A 23,539-nucleotide genomic window follows, 5' to 3' on the forward strand; every position below is an offset into this window, starting at 1 on the left:
AGGGATACGTGTACATCTAAAAGATTGTCTCCAAATAAAATGAGTCAAACACAGCTCAGGATTTCTCTCTCTGCACAGATGAAGGAGGGTGAAAAAGCAAGATTTCCTTCTGGTTCTCCTGTAGATCCCAGATGCCATGGCAGGGAACAAAAAGGCTGCTGCAGTTTTCAATGGCCCTCTGTCAGAGCTGGCGCCCTGCCAGCCTGTGCCAGACACCGGCTGCTGAGCCCACCGGGATGTGGGGCTGGGCAGAAAGGCCCAAGGAAACTGAGAATGAAGAAAAGGCCTTCAGGGCTGGAGAGACAAGGAGTGAGACAGGCAGCAGAGAAACAGATATTCAGGGCAGTGGGTCAGGGGCAAAGAGGAGAAAGGGAAAGAAGGCAAGATCTGGAAGTACTGCTATGCACTTTCTCCCAGTGCAGGCTCCCCAGCCCTTCCAATCATTTCCCACACCTCTCTTTTAACTCCTTAAAGAGCTGTTTTACAGCAGTCATAGTGACTTCCTTTTGGGTTGCATTTCACTGATGAAATTCCTCAAAACTTTCACTTCCTCCAGATCCCACTTTGCTTCTCAGTCTCTACTCCGTAGCAGCATCACAAGGGAGAAAACTTCCTCTCCTTCCTGGAAGTTTTCAGTGACTGAAAATATCATACATGGAACTATGGAGGAGAGCAAAAAAAAAAAATAAAAATTACCAGCCAAACACCAACTTTGTTTGAACTGTCTTTTCTCAAAATGCAGCAAGACATCTCCTGAAGAAAACTATCCCTCACATACTCCAATTTACAGACAAAACTGCCAGCTCACTGGACTGCTGTCCAGACAGGGCTCTGAAAAAATGTTCTGAAAACACATATGTTCCCTGGAAAACACAAGAAAACTTAAAAAGAAAGCAAGTTAATAATCCTAACACACTTTTATTACACCTTCTGACAAAAACTTCAAATTATCCAGACCAGAATTTATTTGCAAGTAACTAAAAAGGCATTCAAATCCAGAGCTTCGGCACGCTATGCTCTCTCTCCCTTCTCCAAGTTTTATCCCTGCTGCTGTGCTTGCCCAGCAGGCTCCCAGCCTGTTCCCTGCTTGCTCCCACGGCCAAGGCTGCCCTGGAACACCGCGTACTCCCGCAGGCATCACCGTCATCTCATTTAGGGCACGGAACGCTGGGGCCACGCTCTGCACCAGGGAGGAATTTCTGGAGCAAGGCAGAGGCAGCAGCAGGCATTTTGTCACCCTGGAAAGGCAAGGCTGTCCTGCTCTGACAGCTGCTGCCTGCAGCTATCTCCTCCCTCCCCTTTAAGGTGCCATGTTCGTGTAACCACAGCGGCACAAATGTCCTTCCTCACGTTTCTAACCAGAGGCAGAGGCACAGCCATGCACCTTGCTCCTCCATCCCAGCTGCCCATCTCCAGCACAGAGGGGGAGCACGCTGCTGGATGGGAGCACCATGAGCAGGCAGGCTCAGTTTCCAAAGGTTTGCTTCTAAATAGGTGTGCCATTTACCCATTCCCTTTGCTGAGGCAGCAGAACATGGGACGTGCACTTACAGAGGCCTCACTTCTGAAGGAGGGTGAGCAACCACCAATAAATCAAGCTGAACAAGCACCAAGACATCAGATTGTAAACTGAGCCAGCTGAGCTGGGGCACCTTTTTGCACTCCTAACAAACCTCTGTACTGGAAGCAGACCAACAGACAGAGAAAACTAAACTCTTACAACATAACATCAGAATCAAAACAACACGCACAAGAAAAATATAAGAATTACAGCTCAACAATCATCCTTCTCTATTCCCATGGTAAAATAGGTCCAGGATGGCTGCAGTAGAACAAGAGATAAATTGCAAGAGAAATATGAGGACACATGCTTCACCCTCAAGACTATTTTCTCATTAGTACATAATATTTCAATTCCATTTAAGATTCTTGTTTTTATGGTACCAGATAATTTGATTAATCTGAAATTAGTCTAAAATAACTTCCTCTGAAATACTCTTCAATGTAATGCTTTACCTCTTGATTAAACATTGTTCAGCAAAGAACTTGATACGTGGCATCATTGAGCATGCTGTACTAGAAATCTGGTTAAAATAATCAAGGGGTTTTTTTTATTATGTCATTTTCAGAAAACTTGAAAGGATCCCAAAATCAAAACTTAAAGCACTGCATGAGGTTGTTGAGTAGGTCTGTTCTTGTCCACCAAATGCAAAATAGTACACCTGCATAGAAACCATGTTTTTCTGGCTGCACAACCCCAGAAAAATGTTCCTTCCCATTTCCCCCAGCCTGATCACACTCCAGAAGCAAGACACAGGTATTCCACAGAATCTTTCCTCTTCTCTTGTCCTGGGTGTTATTCTCTTGTCCTGCTTTGCTCTTTGAGGAGACACCTTTGCATCAGAGCCTATCCGAATTACCTGTTTCCTGCTGGAAGGGATGTGTTACATTTTTGCCCCAAGACTGGGCTGGCAGTGACTGAGAGAGGAGCCCATGCTGTGACCCACTGCTGGAGAACAGCGCTCGTCACTCACAGGCAGAGTAAGGACAAACAAAGGGCTGTTTGTACAGCGTCTCCCATCAGCCCTCCCTCCCTCCTCTCATCCCAGCTCTAGCTCTCTCTGGGCACATCTCACAGGATACAGCTGCCAAGAACGTGGAAGGGAGTGAACCAGAAGATTAAGGTACGTTTTGCTACTGCAATTATCCTTGTCTACCTGCTCCTTCTAGTTACAGATTACGGAATTAGAAATACATATGGGAACATGCAGAAGAAGATTTGGGAGAAGCTGTTATATTGCAGGCAGCAGGTACCGTTCAAGGCAGTTGCATGGCTGGGATCCAGATCAAAATAATTCTTTTACTATCTTGCTTTTCTTCAAGGTTGGATACTCCATACGAACATCTGAAGTCACTAAATATACTATATTGCCTCCCAGTGCTCAACATAATATGGAGAGAGGTGTCTTCACAATGAATGGCTGTCTTAAAGAAAACTAACTGAGGTTTCATGAGAACTCAGTTTCTGGAAAGAATCATGGTATTGATGACAATTACAAAGCAGTAATTCAAGGAATTCGTTCTCAGTGGAATAGCTGCTGTCCTTACAGTGCACCAACTGTTCAAGCAAAATAGATGTAACAATTTCTTTTAATGGAAAAAAATCCTTCACAATATTATCAATTATGCAGTTCTTGTGTAATGATTTTTTAGTAATGCACTAATAAACCTAACTATCAAGCACTAACACCTAAATACTAAATACTCGGCATTTTACAGGTGCTTGTGAAAGGCAAATTTGACAAATAAATAAACACCAAAATACATTTCATTTTGAATAAGTGAAACAATTTTAATATATATATGCTTTTGAAGTGCAACTTGTTAACCTGGCACACGCCACTGGACAAACTGGAAAAGAACATACACCAAAAGTGTACACATTAATGTATTTCTTGTTTTCAGCATTAGGCAACTAGAAATACAACCTATTTAAGGGGGAAAGAATGATATATTTAATGAAGGATTGATATTTTTAATGGTTGATGGACCCACCTAAAAATATTTCTGTTTTCCCAACCACGCAGGATCTCTAGAAGTGCTGAAACACACATTTTGTGCCATTTCTCAGTTTTCTCTCTTTCTAACACCTGAGCTCCTACTGATACTGTGTGACCTTTAAAGGACATCACTTCCATGAACTATTACCCTGCTGTTCTTGGACAAGGAGGCTGAGACTTGGGGTTTTCTCTTCAGTGTGATTACCTCTGCATCTAGCGGATCCAAAGATTAGATGGTGCCAAATTGCCTGGCAAGATCCTGCAAACACTCTCAGCTGAACAAGCAGAGACAGCACTAATTCCTGACTCATCATGCATATTCCCAAACTAACCATTTTCCTCTAGGAAAAGCTCCAAAGTATTTCAAAGCACTTGTATTCCCAGGTGCATTTGGTGTTAAATCTTACTTACACCACGTCAAAATAATCAAAATAATTAAATGAAAAAAATTTTTGCAAATACAAGGAGCTCATTTTCGGTATTTTTATATGGCTCTACTCCTGCTAGAATTTGAAATGATAAAATCTTGATAGAGCAAGCTGGTCAGGCTTAGCATGCCTGGCATTGCTATCTTTTCAGAAGGCTTTATAAAATAAAGGACTTTAAGAGGATTCTTGCTGGCAATGAACGAGTCTCTGAGCCACATTAGTGATTGGATTCGTTCATTGAATTTTCCTGACTTGTTTTATGAGAAAAGCCTATCTTCTGTGCTATGCAACAGCAGACAATGCCTTTGACAGTCATTTTGAAATAAACATGCACATACTAGCTCTGTTCTTCACCCAGGCAATCAGTGACACTCCAACATCTGTTCAGCAGCACTCAGGAAAAGAAGTTGCAGCAGTGTGTCAGAGAGAGATGCTGCATCTGAAAGGTCTGCATCGATCCTGTGCAGGGAGCTGATGGAACACTGAGCTCCTTGGCAATGCTTCATCTGCAAATAGGGACTGCGCTCCCCCAGGAAATAAATACCCTTTTGAAGAAAGGCCTTTTCACAAAAAGTTTCTGTTTGGTTATGATCTACAAAAAAAAAAAACAAACAAAAAACAAAAAACAAAAACAAACCCAGAGGAAATATTTAAGCAGAAACAAAATTATAATATTTTTTTCTGAATAATAACAATGTTTATAATTGGTAAAATGCATAACTGGTCAGAGGAGCTGTCTATCCATAGCTGTCCTGCATGTTGACTTAGCTAATACTGATTTTGGCACCCACCCATAGAAAATCTTCTGATGACACACTACAGCAATATCCTATTATTTTTATTAAATGGCAAGTAGTGAGTTACCTTAAAAATCACCTTTAAAATGTAGGCCATGATTTTTGAATCTTGCAGTTTGACAGAGTACAGAGAATGCACCTATTTTCAGGATGAATGTGCCTATTTTTCAAGAAGTGAATTCCTACAAATTTTGAGGAGGTAGGCAGCTGGCAACAGAGTCAAATGAGCATTTAAGTTGAACTCCAGGTAGGGAAAGATCACCAGAATTATTAGAAATTTAAAAAAATTCACAAGAGCAAGGTATCATGAATGCCTCATCCTCAGTAGAAGAGCACAGAATAATCCAATCAGAGGAAGCAAAGGCATAAACCCCCTGCTTCCTAATTTTCTCTTTCATGGAAATTTTCTTCCATTAAATACTTAAATAATTAAGCCAAACTATTTGAACAGAAGATTAAATTTTACTCCCTGACACTGGCATTTATCTAGGTATAGTATCAATAATTTTTTCTCTTTACGCATTAGACTTCTCTGAGCAAAGCCCTCATAACTTAAGTGTTTATACTCCTACAAAATAAACCCATGAATATAATAATACAGATTCTACACTCAAGTCTAAAAAACACCAGGCAATGTTTACTTTATTTGAGTAGTAGTTTTGAAGTCTAAAACTAATAAAGACAATATGTTATTCAATACTGCACTCTGAGGTAATTAAAAATAGATCCCCAAGGCTCCATAACTAGTAGTTTATAGGAGTCTTCTACTAAGAGTTCCCATACAAGTTCATGGAAACTAAAAGGAATTATTCAATGAATTTTGCTTCTACAACAGAAGCCAAAAAAAGCCCCAGAAGAGCTTATTCTCACTTCACTCATGTTCCTTAATATATTGGCCACTTTTTAATGTTTTATTTTGCTACTGATGTTCAAAAAAACCCAAGTTTAAATATAAAAATAAATAACCAAAAAGCTTTGAGTTTTTGCATTTTATCCCTAATATGAATTTCAATTTCCAGATTTTCTTACATTTTATTCATTGGCTGAAGAAATGGAAGATAAGATAGCTATAGTGGCAAGAAAACTACCTGAGAAAAATGACTAAAAAATACTGTAGATTTATATATTTAAAATTTTACTGTTTGTTTTTCAAGGGTGATCTCAACATTTTTTACAAAGTAATTCATATTATAGTCACATCTACAGCTGGCATTTTTTTCCTTATCTAGATAATAGCTCTACCATCTTAACTTCACCTTTGATAGTCTTTGATTAGATATTGTCTTGCACCTTCATAGTCTTTGATCAGATGTTGTCTTACACATTGTTATTTTTGGGTTAGGCCATTCTAATCTTCAGCCCCACAATGAAGACCAGAGCTGGCCCATAACATTGTGTCAGAGCACCAGTTCCAGAGTGCCAACAAGATGAAGGACAGCAAAGTCTTCCTTAAGTCTTACACAAGAAAAATGAGTATACAGGGAGAGTGCTGGGCAGAGCTGGTCATTCTTTATTTTAATTTTCTGAGCAGAATTCCTGTTTAAATTCAGTTAAGATAACAGGTCCGTTTTGTTTGAGCATAAGGAAAGGTAAAAAACCCACTCTCCTAATATCAATAAAAATTCAGCTGAAATATTGTTCAAAAGCCTATTTTGAAAGTGAATGCAAGTTCAAGGATCCAAAGCTTTGTGGCATGGTCAGACTGTGCAGGGCAGCACAGAACAGCAGAGCCCACATTAAACAAAACATTGGAAAGCCTAGTGGCTAGCAGGAGAGTTTTGCAAGGGATAATTTATCCCACCTTTTAAAAAGCCAGTTAAACCACAATGACCTCCAGTAGCAAGACTCAACTAAGCAGTCTGCAGTACTAAAGAAACCCAATAAGGAAGATTCTCCTTAGTGCTGTATGATACCAGAGGCCAGGACAGCAGCACGTGGCACCACTGCAGACACTGCGTAATGCCTCAGCTTCTCACGCAGCCCATGACACAGGATTCAATCAGCAAAAAGGTTTTCTACAACTCTGATGGGGAAGGATGCTATTTATTTTATGTGAGTGACTCTTGTTTTGACAGGCAAGGTGGCCAGGGAGGCAAGGACACCCAGCCAGACATTTCCCCCTGGTTTGGTAGCAATCGATACAATCACTTACATCGCCAAAAGAACACAGCCAGCTCAAAGCAATTTTCTCAAGGCGAGAGGCCAAAGAAACAACAAAATTGCCAGCATCAGAAGCTTCAATTGGCAATGAAAGGATTCCCAAGGTTGTACAGAAAGTAATGAATATCAATTCTGCTGCAATATTATTTACCTCCTAGGAGAGTACACTCTCCAGCACTCAGGCTCAAATGACCGAAACTTCATAGGAAAGAGAAACGCAAGGCAGGAAGCAAATGAGGGAAAGAGCCCTGTTCAGCAGCAATAGTGTGTCACATACCTGTTTCTCTTTAGCACCCTGCTGTGGGAAGCCTGGCCAGCATGAAGATGCTCTGGGTGCTGCTGCTGGTGCTGAGCTCGGTGCCGGGTGCCCCCGCGGTGCCTGCCCAGCGCCACTCGTGCCACAAGCGGCTCCTCCGGGAGCACGGCTGCCACAGCGTCCCCGCGGGCACGGACAGCCTCCGGCACGTCCACGATGCTCTGCCACACCACTTCTGGGAAGGGAAGGGCTGCCAGGTCATCTGCTACTGCAACCTGAATGAACTGCTCTGCTGCCCGAAGTAAGATCACGCTCATTTCATGTAAACTCACATAGTTCTTCACAACTGCGTGTTATGTTTCCATCATTTTTATTTCCATCAGTTTCCATACACAGAATAGGCTATCATTTTAAAGCAATTCCTCACTTCAAATGGTTTGAAATGATATCAAGATATAGCCAATTTTCTGTTACTGTCAGTTTTGAGGATTTGTTTTTCAGGGGCTCACCTAGGACTTGCTTAGCACATTTTGTAAACCTTCCCGTCCTATTAACAGGGAATTCGGCATTTGAATCACCCAACTTTTGAGTCCTCTGTTTGATCCAAACTAAGAATAACTACATCAAACACTTATTCTGAGCATTTTACAACGAAGAAGTTTTCAGGACCACAAAAAAAATCCTATTTGGTTCCTGCTCCATGGAAGAGAACTGTATTGCTATTCTAAACTGCATGCACATAAGCTGAACAAGTAATTCTGTAAAAATAGCTGTTAAAGCAGAAAAAACAAAAGAGGGGCACAGGGGTTCACATACACTTGTATAAGGCAAAGCAAAGATTGAGCCCAAGAACACCAACACCTCCCTGGCTTCCTTGCACTGCCGACAAAGTTGAACAGTGAAGTTCTCACTGAATTTTGGTTTTTGTTGCTGTTATATAGAAAGAACATTACTGAGTTAAAGAAACACCATCAGCCCATACTGGTTTTAGGTAATAAAATGTATCAAGAGGTGTTATTTCATTCAGCTCTTCAGCAACATCTTTTCTTCAGTAAATTTGGATTACAAGTATCAACAGTTCAAAATTTACTAATACTTCAGAGGCACCATATTGTGATGGCATTATATATGCAAGCAAAAATTATTTTTTTATATATGCTCCTCTTAATACTCATTTCTCAAGTCTCCTAATATCCAACAAGGACAACTTTTCAGCACTCCTGTAGGGGACTCAAGTTGAATCAAACGGGAAAGACTTCTAAAGATAAAAACTTCAAACTGAGAGCAGGGTTTAAGTAAGATTTTCATCTTTCACTTTCCCTAAAACCAGATATGGTGTCCTCATCCTGAATCACACTTTGGGTCTCTAGCTTCAACCCTTGAGCAGCATAGTAAAGCCTCTTCCTTTGATAAAAATATGGAAGAAAATACTCCTTCCATCACCCTGAGGTACACAAGACCTGCTTTTATCTGTGCTCTCAGGACAAACTGCACTAAAACAGTATGTGTGCACATGCCAAAGTCCTTTATTTTGATAATATAACCTATTCAGTAAGTTTATTTTCTTAAAGTTAAAATACCAGGGTGGAGCTCTGCCACCCATTCAGCCAATGAAGGTTTGGCCATTGCTCCCACAGCAGGCTGGCAGAGGTAGAAATGCAGGATCTTCATCCAGACCTGCAGCTGCATTTGCATTGCTGGAAGGACATCCCACAAACACAGTAATCCCACATATATCATGATACATGCTAAAAAATATCCACAGTGGGAAATGCATGTCATATTAAAGCTCTAATAAACCAGTGATCTAATTGTTTAAATATGTGATCCTATCTTTCAGGGATATTTTCTTTGGACCAAAGATATCTTTTGTGATCCCCTGCAACAGTCAATGATTTGAGTCTGCAAGTGAAGATAACAGACATCATTCTACCATCATGTAATCATGTTTTTAAGGGTAAAACAAAACTACACCAACAAAAAAACTTCCTTTCTAATCACAAGCCATTGCCTCATTTTATACTGTAAAAAGAATTTCCTTTATAGAGTATCAAATACCTAAGAAATTTTCTTTTCTAATCTGGTAGCTGACCTAATTTCCATAAAGCCATTTCCATGGTTTAACAGACTGTACAAGCTCTTAATGTATCCTAATATTGCATACCCCAGCAAAAAGCATAACTCTTCTTACTCAGCACAATATCCTTAGTTAGTTTGGACAAATAAACTTCAAGCCTAAGCCTTCATGTTGTTAGGAACATGACTCTCACAGCAACTTATGGCAGTGCAGCTTCCTATTCCATTATTGCCATCACACTTTTAATGCCATTTTAAGCTGAAGCCACTCAATCCCCAGCACTTCTGAAGTAAAGCGCCCATGTTCTCTTAAGGCATCTTAAAATGCATGCACATACAAAAGGCCTGTACTTCCATATCTGAAAGTATTTCACTGAAATAAAAAAAAAAAAAGAGTAAAAATTGACATCAACAGTACTAAAGCACACTTGGGTCTTGTGTCTACCTGGTCACCTGCCTTGACTGTGCAATCTCTAAACCCTTAAATTGCTTAATCTTAGCAGTGAATGTTTAAAAATATTAGAACAATATATTTTTTATTCAAGCTCTGAAATACAGTACTCCAAAGCAAGTTAAAATGCTGGCCTTTTTAGGCTAGCCCTGTAAGGCAATAGCTACAGAAAACACAGAGATAATCATCTTAATATTTAAGAGGTATTGTGATCTATGAGATAGATACAGAGAGATAAATTTTGACCATTATATGGCAATCTGTATTGGCAGGTGTTGAGAGGTGACCACATAATTTTAAGCAGTCACCTGAACAAGCCAGGCTTACAGGCAGCAAGCCTGACTTGCTGCTTTACACAAATAAACTCTTTAGCTATCAAGCCAGTCCCATGGAAAGTGTGCAGCACTGAAGGAACTGTGCAGTCATCTACCCAAAAAATGTACTTGCACTGTTCACCCAATACCCTTAGACCTTGGCCCAAACTGCTATCACCAGCTTACCATGCTTCCTTCGCGTGTCAGTATAAAAGATCACCATGACTGTTCTTGTTAGTAAACGAGGGTTGGATACTGGGGCAGGGGGTGATTATACACAGCCAATAATAAAGTAAATCTGTGTGTACTATTTTTGCCCTACTGACTGTTTAACAGTTTGTCACCAGGCTTTTTAAGCCTCATTTGTGTAATTATTCAAGCAGAATAATTTGGGCTTCCTAGCAAATAATCAGCTGATAGTAAAATAAACCCCATAACTCTGGCAACCCAGTGAAAATATCCAAAGTCAGTGCTCTGCAAAAAAAAAAAAACAACCCAAAAACCTATGGTATGTGCTCTTGTGTAAAGTCCTCTACAAGCTTCTAGCGTAGGTAAACTTCTGTTGTTTGTGCCATCTAGTTTCTACAAGAATCATGTTGTATATGCCTGGCATTCACAGCTTGGCAAACAGCTGTAGCAAAAAATGTTAAGGTAGATACAAGGCTGGGTACTAAAGTTGGTGGCTTTCAGTTAAAATTTCTTCCAAGACTCCTGGAAAATCCACAATCCACAACTTTGCCACTTTCCACAGGCAGCAAGATAGAGTCGCTTAAGTTACTACTTTAAAACTGACAAATAGAAACTTGCTTTTGTTTCTTTCCCTACTCTTCCTTCCCTCACACAATTTCATCTACAGGTCCTGCCAGGCCTAGGTGAGAACATTCAACCCTGTCATGCATTCAGAACAAAACTCTTTATCCTTTGGATGTCCTATCCATGACTAGGTTCCCTGGCTTTTTATGCAATTTGCACTTTGAAGGTAAGAAGCTTGAAAGTGTTCAAAGGACATTTAGTAAACAAATTGACAGTCCCTATAGTGAAATGGCCATGAAAACATACCTTCAAAGAAGCAGCAATTTTAGCTGTCACTAGCTAGATATCACTGTCCTGAACTTAGGCCAGCACTGCAGAACTGTGTTGTGGAAATAGATAAAGCAGTACAAGTGAAAGAAATCACACCATTGGGAAAGCAGCCAGTCTGAGGTTAGGGTTTATCATCATTCAGTTCTATGCAAGCCTCACAGGTCAAAAAAAGCAAAGTGAAGCATCTTAGTTGTAGTGATGCCTGCAGAGTAGTAATTTTCAAAAAAACTCGAAAGATTAACATCAAGCAGATTAGATCACAGACATACTGCTTTCTTATTTTTCCCAAATTAAGGAAAAGCTTATAAACATCTGATAAGGTTGGGAGTTGCAATGAATGCTAACTGGACCAGCTGAAGCCATGTCCTCCTCAGTTTTAAGATAAAAACTATTTTCCCTCAGCTGTTCATTCATCCTACATGCTTAAGTAGAAAGAAATAATTTTCCATACACCACACATTTAGATTGACAAAATAGTTGCAATACAAGAAGTCATTCATAATACCATCTTCAACATCAGAGATTTCTAAGACAATCAATTAAAAGCCTAAGTATTGCTGGATATTATTCTCCATAAGCTACCATGGGTTCTGGGTTTATTGAGAGGGGGTTATTCCTTTTAGACAGGCCTGAGCTAATCCATGCAATGGAAAAGAAGCAGTGTGCCTGTTAGAAGAGGCTGTATTGACCCCACACAGGCTCAGCTCTCATTCTCCAATTAAGTTCTTAGCAGCAGTCCATGCAGACAAATGGAGAAGTCAGCAGGTAAAGGATTTCTTACTGAGTCAAAGGATTTCTCAGCACAGCAAGCTGCAGCAGTCTCTTCATCTGTACTTACAGCTTTGAAATTCAAGAGCTGCATTTTTTTCCATTTTAATATAGGAGCAGGAAGGCCTCAGTGCTTGGAAGCACGTATCTCAGCAATGACACAATGAATAAACAAATCAAAAAATCCTCCAATACTTGTTTCCAAAGGGGGAAAAAATTGTTACTCAGCCATTTCTGCCCAGCTAAGAACAGAACTGGCACTTAAAACCTTTTACCTTAGGAAAAAGAACTTATTGCCAAGTCTGCTACAGTTTTTTTTTTAAAGGCATTGCATCATAAGCACTTGAGGCACACTTATAAATATATCCTTGGCACGTTTCAATTGAAAAATATTTTAATATTATTACATAGTTCATTAAAGCTTAACTATTAGGTACAAGTATCATAGAATCACAGAATATGCTGAGCTGGATGGGACCTGTCAGGATCGAGTCCAACTCATTAAAATTACAGACACACCCATCTGAGCAACAATATCAGTGATATTTATTTAAAATACTTTTGCTGAGGAAATTTGTTTCATAAGGGATGGTTTTCAAACAAATCAGCAAGGTTATGAAAAAAAAAACAGACAAACTCTCTCAGGAGAAAAAGTTACAAAGAAAGCTTTTGCATATCAACAAAACCTCAGTCTTTTCATTTGCAGCCTGAGTCTCAGTCCCAACCTTTTCTGCCTAATGAATCCCACTATCCATCTTTAGATCTGGTTTGTTCTTGTCATTCTTCACTGAGTAGATGAAGTATGTTAAGGTGTCCTTTTCATTCACTGGAATTGTCCTAAAGTGGCAGCCAATTATCTATAAAGGAAGAATGCAAGGAAATTAAATAATCACTCTTACATGCATAAACTGAAGATTCGTATTTAAATGTACTACATTCAAGTTTAAAAGACTGATTAAGAATTTACAAAAAAGGAAATTCTGCCTCTCTTCAGAAGTCTTCAGTAGTCATAAAAAGGTAAACAGGAACTATTTTACTGATAACTGTGAACTAAATGTAGGAGATTGTACCCCTAATTTCCAAAGTAAAAAGCTGAGAATTTTTTCAGGGGAAAAAAAACCCTCAAAGCTATCAGAACAATCAAGGGACTACCATTACATTTGTTTAGTTAGAGCTTGAATATAACAGATAATCACTACAGAATATCAACAGTGACAGTACAATTATGAGAGGCTACTGCTCTCCACTCAACTTGGGAGGTGGTGTCTGCATCAAATCACATACAGAAACACTTAACACAACACAAGAATTACCAGAAATTTATAACTGAACATTCAGCACTTCAAAACAAAGCTATTAATGAAAATTCACCATGCTGTAACCATTGAAATACAACAATCCGTAAGCAGTTCTTGAATCACTTGTCATTTCATCAGTCTTTCCCTTCATCAAAATAAACACCGGCTTTAAAAGAAAGTTGCAAAATATTGTAACTGAATCTGTTCTCTGGCTCTTTGCCAGACTGGTAGATTAAAAGGATGAAGTGAAAAACATGGGACTGCTCACTTAAGCACCACAGGATATGTGTGGGATAAATGAATAAATGTTCAGCCTAACTAAAAAATTCGGAAACTTTCTAAACTCTACCCCAAAAGCATTCACAGAGAAGCAGTTTGACACAGTAATTTGATGAGAACTTCCAGTAACAGCTAGAGCAGTGTCCATGGTCTGTTGGGACAGATTGCAAGGAATCAAATGTACTGTGTATTAAGGAAGCTCTGTGGCTACAGCTCACAAATACCTGCAGGTCAGTCAAATCAAGCATGTGGCAGAACAGCTTTGCCCATGCACACCATGCACCACTGGAATAACCCAGTGCAAGTATCCTATGAGAGGTACCTATAGCAGACCCTGCGAAACACCAGTTGTGCAGGACAAAAACTGGCTGTGATTTTTCAATTCACAGTCCTTCTAACTCAAGAGCTAACCTAGATATAAGAAAACGGAAGACTGATTTTGCATTCTCACACTTAGTGGCAGCAGGGCTATTCCTTTACAGTTCAGCCTTGAGATCACCCACACCTTTAAGAGCCTTGTTTTTAATCCACACAGATTAAGGAGAGATGAAAACAGTGTCTGCACTTACATACAGCTGAACGTATCACTGCACAAAAGTGAAAAATCAGTAGCTATACCTTCCTGTTAAGATCACCAGCCCTTCCACTTATTTACATCAATGTGCTGTGACTGCACCTTTGCAGCACTGAAGAACTCCTATAAAACGGCACTCATGCAAAGCAAAGATGCTATCATACAGCTGCACTGACATGCAGCTTCAGCACTTTTGGAAACAGTAAATTCCATGTAATTCCAGTTTTCTGACAGCAGATTCCAGTGGTTTTAACAGAATTAATTATCAGCAGAAGCATGTTTTTTCAGGCTTCTGTACTTTACACATACAGAAACCTACGTTTGCAGTAACTAGCTTTTTAAAGCAAAGTCTGAACTTCACCGGAACCTCACTGACAGCTCTCAGTTTCTAGTTCTTTCCAGCAGGACATTTCAGGTGAAGCTATGATTGATGCACAGACAGAATAAACCCATGATTCTATGACATTCAGGGGCATGAAGACCATCTTACTGCTCCAGCTTAACACTGTGTTTACAAGCAGCACACACTCCTTTTGGAAGATGAGAGTCCCTCCTCTGGAAAGAGCTTTTACTTTTGATTTACTTAGCTCAGGAGCTGTGGCCAATGAAGGAAGCTAGATAAGCAGCTCCCTTTTGTTCTCCTAAAATCCAGATTATATAGGCACTTTATGCAAGGATCACAGTGCATAGAAAACCACATGCCACAGCAAGTTGCATTTTCTATTATGGGAAACACTCATACATACTTCAACAAGCTGTGCTTTGTTAAGGCCCGGTCTGGTCTGTAGCTTGAAGTGTCTTTTGTACCTTCGAAGCGTGTTTACTTGTAACTGATATAAATCAACCTAGAAGAAAAGAGGGGGAAGGGGAAGAAAACAATCTAATATAACTGAAAAAAATTCAGTCATTAACAGTTCGTCTCGCAAAAGCATTTTGGAAAATCACAGATACACAAGTGTAAACAGTCAGCTCAGCAGATGTCATTTTGACAAAAAACAAACCTTCCAGCAGAAAGGAAAATAGCCCAGCTCAGTTTAAGAGTGTTTTGTTGTTACTGAGCATGCCTCTACCTCCCTTTAGCTGTGGACGTTATTTTGAATTCACTATTGTATTTGCATCCATTCTGGAATTTTGTTTCCTTCCTACTTCCAGCACGATGACACAAGCCCAATAGCAACTTTTATATAACATCTATAAAAATGCTAATCCAAAGGAGGATCAGCATCTATACTGTATATTCAGCCATTATTTCATTACCCTGTACTGTAATTTAAGCCATTAAATCTTATGAAGATTTCATACAAGACACCATGCACCATGAAAGATATCTGCACCATGAAAGAGCACATATTAGAATCAGGACAGAGTCCAGAATGCACAAGTATTCTTGTCTTTAGGTGACGAAAGAAAACAACTGGTCTTGCTCTCCAAATGTATCCCTGCTACACAAGCAATATGCAGGAGTTATGTGCATGGGCATAAACGTCCAAAATTCTTTCTCAATGTCATTCAGCAGTTGAGAGAATTACACAGAGTCCTCTCAGGGATACAAATACACAGCCTTAATCCAGTACTCTGTCAGTTTTGAATCCTGTGTACTCTGATCAGTCACTTCTCCCAGCAACAGCTTACCCTTCCCATCCTCCCTGACAACCTAAGAGAGCTTAATCAGATGACTGAGTGGGAGAGCAGGCTCAGAAAGCAGGCTGAGTGAGAAATTCTATTAGGTCAGTTGCAATTACAGAAGTATTCTCCAAACTCACTGCATTAAAGATTGATGAAGGCATTCACCTTTGCTTTAAATTCATTTAACAGCCTCACTGCAGAACACTTAGAACAGCAGTGCTACTGCACACTTGGCAACCTGGCCAGGCCTGAAGTGAGGTCACCTTGCAAGATAAAGGATGGTATCCCTTAGTGTTTCTAAAGTTTACATGGCATTAAATTACCATTCCCAAGCCACAGTGGGGTAGCCACCCTTGCAGCATCACGCAAAGGACGAGCAGCAGCTTTTCACCAAACCCCAGAAGCTACCAGTACTGCAGGAGTTTCTTTTCCTCCTGTAGGAATCGTTTCCAACCAGTAAAGATGGGCATGACTGAGATGGAGCAGGAGAGCCTTACAACTCTTCAGAAGAATGACACTTTTTTCCTTAGCAAACTGGGTAATAATTGAAAATAAAGGTGGTCAAGGGCAAACAAGTATCTAAGGCATACCGGAATTACAAGGAATGAACATACTGCCCTTGTCCAAACAGCCAGCTGACACTCCTCAAAAACAGTTCCCAGTTTTCTTTTTTGTAATACTACTGTTAAGGGAAAAAAAAGCTTGTTTTCTTATCTGGAGATATCCATCAGTTGTGACATGTTTTATAATCCTGGCATAAGGAAACAAAACAGGCTTCCAGGAGAGCTGCAATGACACAGTGTCGGAGAGCTACCTGAAGTCACTCATAGCACTAGCTTTAGACAGAACTTTCCAAGAAACAATCCCAGATATTTAACAGACAGACAACACCACCCAGCATCAAACTACTTGCAATCTCCTAAAATCCTCTTAGCCAGAGCCTCCAGACGGGAGCCTCGGGCACAGATTCCTGAACAAAGTTTCCTGCTTACTTGCTGTTATCTGCAGATGCTGACCATAAGGATGCCATTAAATTAACACTTACAGAGCAATTTCTGAAGAATGTTTAAACAATCCCTCTCAGAAGGGACCACGTAGGCATAACAGCCTCTGCTCAAAATTAACACTGTGGAGCACCTGCTAAGCAACGTTGTAGCAAAAATAACCCAGAGCACGTGTAAGAAAAAGAGAGCCTTATGTTAAAGACTGACCCATTATACCATGAAAAAAGTTGGATGCTTTAGTTCCCTTATTTTAATGGGTCAGATTTCACTGATGTGCAGGGGAGAAAATAGGTTGAAAAGCCACGGTATTTCTCTACTCCACTCCTTCACAGCAGAGCTCCCCAAATGGCTCTTCCCCCCACAGCGGGGCAGAAACAAAGCTGCCATCATTAAACTCTCATCTTTAAAGTGACTAGGGCAATGGAATAATTGCCAAGAACCATCTGCAATACATTTAGCACAACAGGGACAGGACAGAGAAGCATTTATATCCCAAGCATTATGTGCAATTCCCTTCAGGTTGTGAGCTCCTGTAAAACATAAGAGCTCGAGCGCCAAGGAGGAGGAAGCTGAAAACAGTAGATTTCTGAGAGAACCATCAGACACTTAAAAATAGAGACTCTTGTTCATTGTACTCTGCACCATTTAATCACAAAACATTCCACAAAACTCAGGTAAATTCTGTTGTATTAAGAACAATGCAAATCAAAGATCTTCCCTTTCCCACATGCAAGATAAGCTGTAAAAGTGGGAGGGTGGTGTTGGTGCAGACTCGGTGTCATTAAGAAGCTTAACACAGTAACTCGAAAAACCCCAAACAACTGTTTAGCTACCTCTGGAGTGTCGATGTCTTGCACTGGTGAATCACCATCATCATCGCTGCCTTTCCTCTTTCTTCTATTTCTCACACTCTGAATTAAATTTTTGTGGAAGTCACAAATGTACAGATGTCTTGCCTAGAAGAATAAAACGGCATCTTTCAATCAAACCCACGGAGTGTATCCCCCAGACTAGAGTGCACGAAGACAGACAATGCTGAGCACTCACAGCCACTTAAACTGGGTTGAGGAAGCTTTTTTACCGGCTTCTTCTAAAGGGAGAGCGCGCTGCACTGCTGCAATGGGCCGATGCAGCAGTGCCAGGCTGTGGAGCCACGCAGCACAGCCCGCCCTCCTTCCCTCCCTCCGGCCGCGCATCGCACCGCGGGGCCGGGCAGCACGCAAACAAAAAACAACTCTCCGCGTTCTCTGCAGGGCTGAGAGAGGCTCTCATTTCCCCAGCTATATCCGCCCCTCCTTGTTTTACTTCCGCTACCCGGCGTGGTCACGCAACACACTTATTTTTACTTACTTTCTTTTTAACAAGTTTCCCTTTCGTGGGGATCTGCACGCTTTGGCAGATCTGGGCCCGGGGCTGCCCGGAATCCCCAGGTCCGCGTGTTTTGAGTGCAGAAGAGAGCACGGGGCAGCGTTGGGGACGGGCTGCACAGCGGGGCCGGGGTCTCTGGGGGAACACGCAGCCCCGGCCGGCGCAGGGCGCTCCCGCCGGCCGCCCCACGCTGCAGCCCGCCTTGCCCTCCCCTCCCGCGGCACCGGCGAGGGCGGGCGCTGCCCCGGCTCCCGGGCAACCCGGCCCGCAGGAAGGCGGCCGGCCCCCGCCCTGCCGAGCCGTGCCGAGCCGCGCAGCGCGGGGCCCGATGGCTGCCGAGCGGAAGATGGAGCGGCACGGCAGGAGACGCGCGGCGCCGCAACACGAGGCGGGGCCGCGCCAGCAACACAGACAAACTAGCGCGCCGGAGCCATGCAGGCTGCGCTCCGCTCCGGCCGGCAGCGGTGCTTCCCGGCCACGCTCAGCCCGCTCCGCTACAGCGGGGCACACGCAGTCGGTGCCCGGGCTCCTGGGGCTAGAGGGGACCCCAGGGGCAGGCAGGAAAGGCGGGCGCTGTCCCCCGCCCGGAGGGACTTTCAGCCAGCGCTCCTGCCGCGCCAGCCAAACTCGGCCATGCCACCGAAAAGAGCTGGGAAGGGGAAACGAACACTTCCCCGCCGCCAAACACCCTTCCTTCCCCACTAAACTTGATTAAAAGTCCCCCGGCCAACTAAGACACAGACGCAGCGACCAACCGGCCGCTTTTGTCCGCCCGCCCCGCCGGCTGCCCTGGCGCGTCCCCCCCTCGCGGACTTACGCTCTTGTCCAGCTCGATCTTCACCTTCTTCTGCGAAATGCTCTTCTGGATGCGCTTGCTGAAGCTGGCGTTGCCGGCGGTGCGGCCGCATCGCTCCCCCTCCTCCCGCAGGCAGCACAGCTGCCCGGCCCCGGGGCCGCCCGCGCACCCGCCGCCCGCCGAGCCCGCGGCGGCGACGGCGGCCGGACCCAGCCCCGGCGGCGCTGGCGGCGGCGGCACCTCCACGGCGGAGCCCGCATTGCCCACCACCGGCGCGGCGGCGGGGTCTGCCCCGCGCTGGGTCACCTCCTCGGGGGCGAAGCCGTTCATACCCGGCGCCACCGCCGCGGCCGGCGGGATCCCGCCCCGCACCAAACTTCCCCGGCGAGGCGCCGCGGCCCGGCGGGGGGCTCCCCGCTCCCTGCCTGCCTCGCTTCAGCGGCGGCACCGGGGCGCAAGCCTGCCCTGCAGGGCGGTCAGCCCACGCGTCGCGGGAAGGACCCTCCCGCCAGCAGCGGCCGGCCGAGCCCCGCGACTACCGGAGCGGCAGCGGCAGAGCCCCGCGGGCCGCCCCACTTCCTCCTTCCCCCCCTGTCATGTGGAGACTCTTCAGCTGTTTCCTATGTAACAACAGCAACCTGCCGCCCCGCCCCGCCCCGCCGCGCATGCCGGCTGCCGCGCGCGGCCCCACGGGAAGCGCAGTCCCTGCCCGGGGCACCGCGCGGCGGCGGGAGCGCGGCCCGGGCACCGCCGGGGGCAGGACGCGCTGCGGCAGCCGCTGCTTTACCCGCGCCGCGCTCCGCTCCCTCTGCCTCCCGGTCTGCAGGCTGGGCCCGCTGCAAAGCCCCGCGCGTCAAGCTCTCTTTTTCCCCCTTCCCGCGCCTCCGCCGTGGGATGTGAATGTGGAAGGGCGGCCCCGGAGGGTGTCGCGGGTCGGAGCTGCCGACGGCACGGCCGAGAGCGTACCCGCGCTCCTAGAGAAGCGACGCGGGGCCGGCGGCCTCCGCCGCCTCTCGCGGCGCCTCGTTGTGCCGCAGCGGCTGCCCCTGTTCACTTGTTCTCGCTGTAGTGTTCTAGCCGCAGCCGGCACTGCTCGGGCTGCTCGTTCCGGACCGTCTGTCTCCTGCCTTCCCTCTCGGCCTCTTGCTTCCCTGGCTCCTTTCTTTCCCGCTGACTGTCGGCCATGGCCGGCAGCGGCTGCCGCTGCCCGAGAGGACGGGCGGGCTCTGTGCGGGGCTCCTGCCGCCCCGCTGCGGGAGGCAGCTCCGCGGGAGCCGCAGCGCAGCCGCCGGCTCTGCGTCTATCGGCGGAAAACCAACGGAGCTCCGGCCTTTGTTAGAGCTGATTTTACAACACGCGTAGTCAGGGCTCCGTCCTGTGTTCCTGTGCAAAACCCTCTGAAAACAAAGGCGACTTAGAGTGAGAGTTTCCAGTTAAAAAATCCATTTAAAAGGATTTTTTGTTGGTAAAGGTGACTGTAACAACTGAAAACCCTTGAGAATGCAGAATTATTTTCGCTAACGATGAACCAAGCAAGACCTTGCTGTGCACACACAAGGTAAAATAGACGCTCTGAGAATACTTGACAAAAGCAGGTATTTTTAGTTTTGAGGCTTTACAAAGCTACGTAAGAGATGCGTTGGCATTAAATCATTTAACAATTCAGCTGTTGACAGCAGAGTGGCAAAAGCAGCAAGCTCTGATCTACTGTCCTTTCAAGCACATTCAAAGGAGGCACAAGGAAGGGAGAGGTTTTGCTTTCCCTTTGAACTACCGCAAATATTCCCTTAAATCTCAGAAGCGGCATCTGAGCTGAGCGTGCTCAAAGCGCAATGATTTAATCGCTGAAATATTTGACCGTATCGCTTGCTGTGCATTTCCAACTTGAAGGAGAGAAGTAGCAGGGAGGCTGGTGAATAATTCAAGGAGACACAGATCCTGCGTAAGCCAGAGTTCTGCCTGAGCCGGGAACACGATTATAGAGCAGTTTCAGTTTGTGCTGCAGATGGCTCCTTAATCTGATTGCGTAACCTGGTATTAGAGAATAAGGGTCGGTCCCACAGCCGCAGCTGAATGAAGGATACAGTAACTGAAGCTGCGCTGAGCTAAAGTCACAGCAGCTATCCACGGGACACGTTTCAGTGATTAGCAAAGGGAATAGGAGAAGAGGTGGAAAAAATACTGAGCTCTGCTTTGTTGTCAGCCAAGTTGAAGACTGTATAATACCTAGGTTATTTCCACGCTCTGCTGCTGAGCAATCTCAGGCAGCAAAAGTTTAACTGACGTTTTGAGTTCCTTGTGACTTCAAACTTTTGAAAACTGTAATAATGTTAAGATAAAAAAGAACAAAAACCCCAATAACAATCATAGTAGACGTTAAAATCTGGGAAAAGTGGGACAAGGGTGAGTTCCAGGAATTCTTCAGTGGAAATCTGGGTCATGAATAGCAATTTCTAGACTCTTGGACTATGTCTTTTGAGGTTCTTTTGGTTTTTGGGTTTTTTTCCAGATGGATTTGACCTTACTCTGAGCATAAAATATGTCTATCTGGGCCTGGCTGTTGTTGTTTGGTTTGATGGAAAGATCACTTGTGCATTTTAAATGTTTCTGATCCTCTTTGTACAGTTTGGGAGCAGTTAAAAGCCTGATTATGTTACCCAGCCGTGCTTGCCAAGATGCTAATTTATAAGTAATTTCAAGTAAAGTAGTATCATAGTTTCATGATTAGGTCACAATAAGAGAGTCGTGGGACTTAGAAAGATGGTTCTGTTTCTGCTGTAAGCTGCTCATTTTCACACCTGTGCCTCTTTGTGCCCATAAAAACATTGCTGTGGCTGCACAGCAAACTCTGTTGGGTTACAACTAGGCTAGCAGCAAGAAAAATCGTTTGGACTTTCCTGCTCAGTTGCAAGATGCCCCAGCACTCAGGATGGTGCAGTAGGAGGGCAGGACTGTGTGACCACCTCATTTGGTAGGAATGCCTGCATACAGTTACAAAGAAATCATGTTACTTTTAATCTTGCATCACATGTGGGATGAAAAATACAAAGAGCTGCAGCTACATGGGCTTATCACAGTATGAAGCTTACTTACTACAAAATGGATTTGCAAACCTTCATGAAGCTTGGGCTACATGAAATGAAAACAAAAATCATTGTGGAGTATATTGTCTAAAATTACAATTTTTTAACATAAACTGTAGTACTGGGTACCGTAAGTATTCAGCTATAAATAAAGCATGTATGGGACAAATTTTAAATTAACACAAAAACATGCAGTATTGCAACCATATACTGATTAAACTTCAAAAATTAAATCAGTTCAAAGGAAACAGGAGCTCCAAACCAACTATCCTGTACATGACATGTCACTAGTACTCACAGCAGAGCTGACTAGTACAGAAGGCAGCAGTAATCTGTATCCCTTGGGGGTGCCAAGAACACAGCATGGATGACTTGTGAGTGACATGCAGAAAGAGCAGGAGCTACAGCATCCCAAAAAGTCTGGATTCACAACTCCAAGGCTCTGAAGTCAGCGGGACTCAGTGGCCCCTCCTGGCACCGAGGCAGGCCAGGCACAGGTGGGAGCCCAGCAGCTTGTTCTTCTCTGAGATGCCATATGTCCCAGCTCCTGTTAGCTTTTGATTGATGTGTTTTGTAATTTGAGAGAAAAGAATGATAATCAGATACATCACCTTGGATATATTGCAAGCACATTGCTGGTGATCACTCCTGGAAGATAAATGTGGCTCTTGCAACTTTGTATGCATTTCCATGGCAAAAAGTTCAGCTGGGGAGGATGATTCCTTCCCCAGCAGGTACCATTCACTTGAAGTCCAAGGGTACGTTCATGCACTTGTGTTCAGCACCTGAAATTATCCTGTTGGCAAAAGGAATAATAAGGAAAACTATTGGTAGACATTTTTCTCAGCAAATACACATTTTATTTGGTATGTATTATAACTACTTCAGTGAAAAAAGATTCCTTTAAAACACTTGAAAAATTCTGCAAATTCCATGACACACCCTCATCATTTTAATAAAAAAAACAATCTACTTGATAAGCAAGCATTCATAGGCTGTGATAAAGAACACTGACCAAATCTCTCCTTCCTTACCAGAAACAAGTGCTATTTTTTTTATTTTTTCTTTTTTCCTGATTTTTTTAATATCTTATTTTCTTTTCCCACTCCAGCACCACCTAACCTGCTACTGCCTCTTGCTCTGCTTCTAATTTATTGCCCGAATTTGTTAAAGCATAGACCCAAAGCATAGGAATATTGGAACTTGCCTACAGACAATTTTTTTTACTTCTTTACATATTTTAGGCTAGGATAGTAAAGTATGATTTCACATAATTAATTGTATAACAAAACATAATCTGTATTAGTACACATAGACCTCATTGTATATGGTTCAAGAAGTACAGTAATGGAAAAAAGAATCATAACTTTAACCAGAGTTATCTCCAGGTCTGAATCCAGCTGAAGCCAGTCTTTTTTTTATAGGCATTTGGCCTTGTACAATGGAAACTCAAGATGTATGAAAGAGTATATATAACAAAAGCTTTTATTTAAAGATTTAAAGCAGTAAAGAAGGTCCAAAACTACACATTTTGTTTTAAGAATAATTTAGGATTAAAACTATTAAACCCATGTACTGTAAGAGCTTTAAAATTTTGTAATGGTTTGTGCAAATTCTC

General features: G+C 43.3%; 2 protein-coding genes across 2 annotated transcripts; one reads left to right on the plus strand and one right to left on the minus strand.

Annotated features, from left to right (window-relative positions):
- Nucleotides 1-2,648: 2,648 nt before the first annotated feature.
- On the plus strand, nt 2,649-10,339 carry SCRG1 (stimulator of chondrogenesis 1). The gene is made up of 3 exons (XM_058803533.1): nt 2,649-2,684; nt 7,237-7,502; nt 9,042-10,339. The coding sequence occupies exons 2-3, from the start codon at nt 7,264-7,266 to the stop codon at nt 9,094-9,096; spliced, it is 294 nt and encodes a 97-aa protein (XP_058659516.1). The 5' UTR covers nt 2,649-2,684; nt 7,237-7,263; the 3' UTR covers nt 9,097-10,339.
- A 1,651-nt stretch (nt 10,340-11,990) lies between these two features.
- Nucleotides 11,991-19,443, minus strand: SAP30 (Sin3A associated protein 30). Its single transcript, XM_058803532.1, has 4 exons — nt 18,860-19,443; nt 17,508-17,630; nt 14,791-14,889; nt 11,991-12,750 (listed from the first exon to the last, which is right to left on the minus strand). The coding sequence occupies exons 1-4, from the start codon at nt 19,166-19,168 to the stop codon at nt 12,628-12,630; spliced, it is 654 nt and encodes a 217-aa protein (XP_058659515.1). The 5' UTR covers nt 19,169-19,443; the 3' UTR covers nt 11,991-12,627.
- Between the last annotated feature and the right edge of the window lie 4,096 nt (nt 19,444-23,539).

This window comes from Ammospiza caudacuta, chromosome 4, assembly GCF_027887145.1.
Source record: "Ammospiza caudacuta isolate bAmmCau1 chromosome 4, bAmmCau1.pri, whole genome shotgun sequence".
Taxonomy (NCBI): Eukaryota; Metazoa; Chordata; class Aves; order Passeriformes; family Passerellidae; genus Ammospiza; species Ammospiza caudacuta.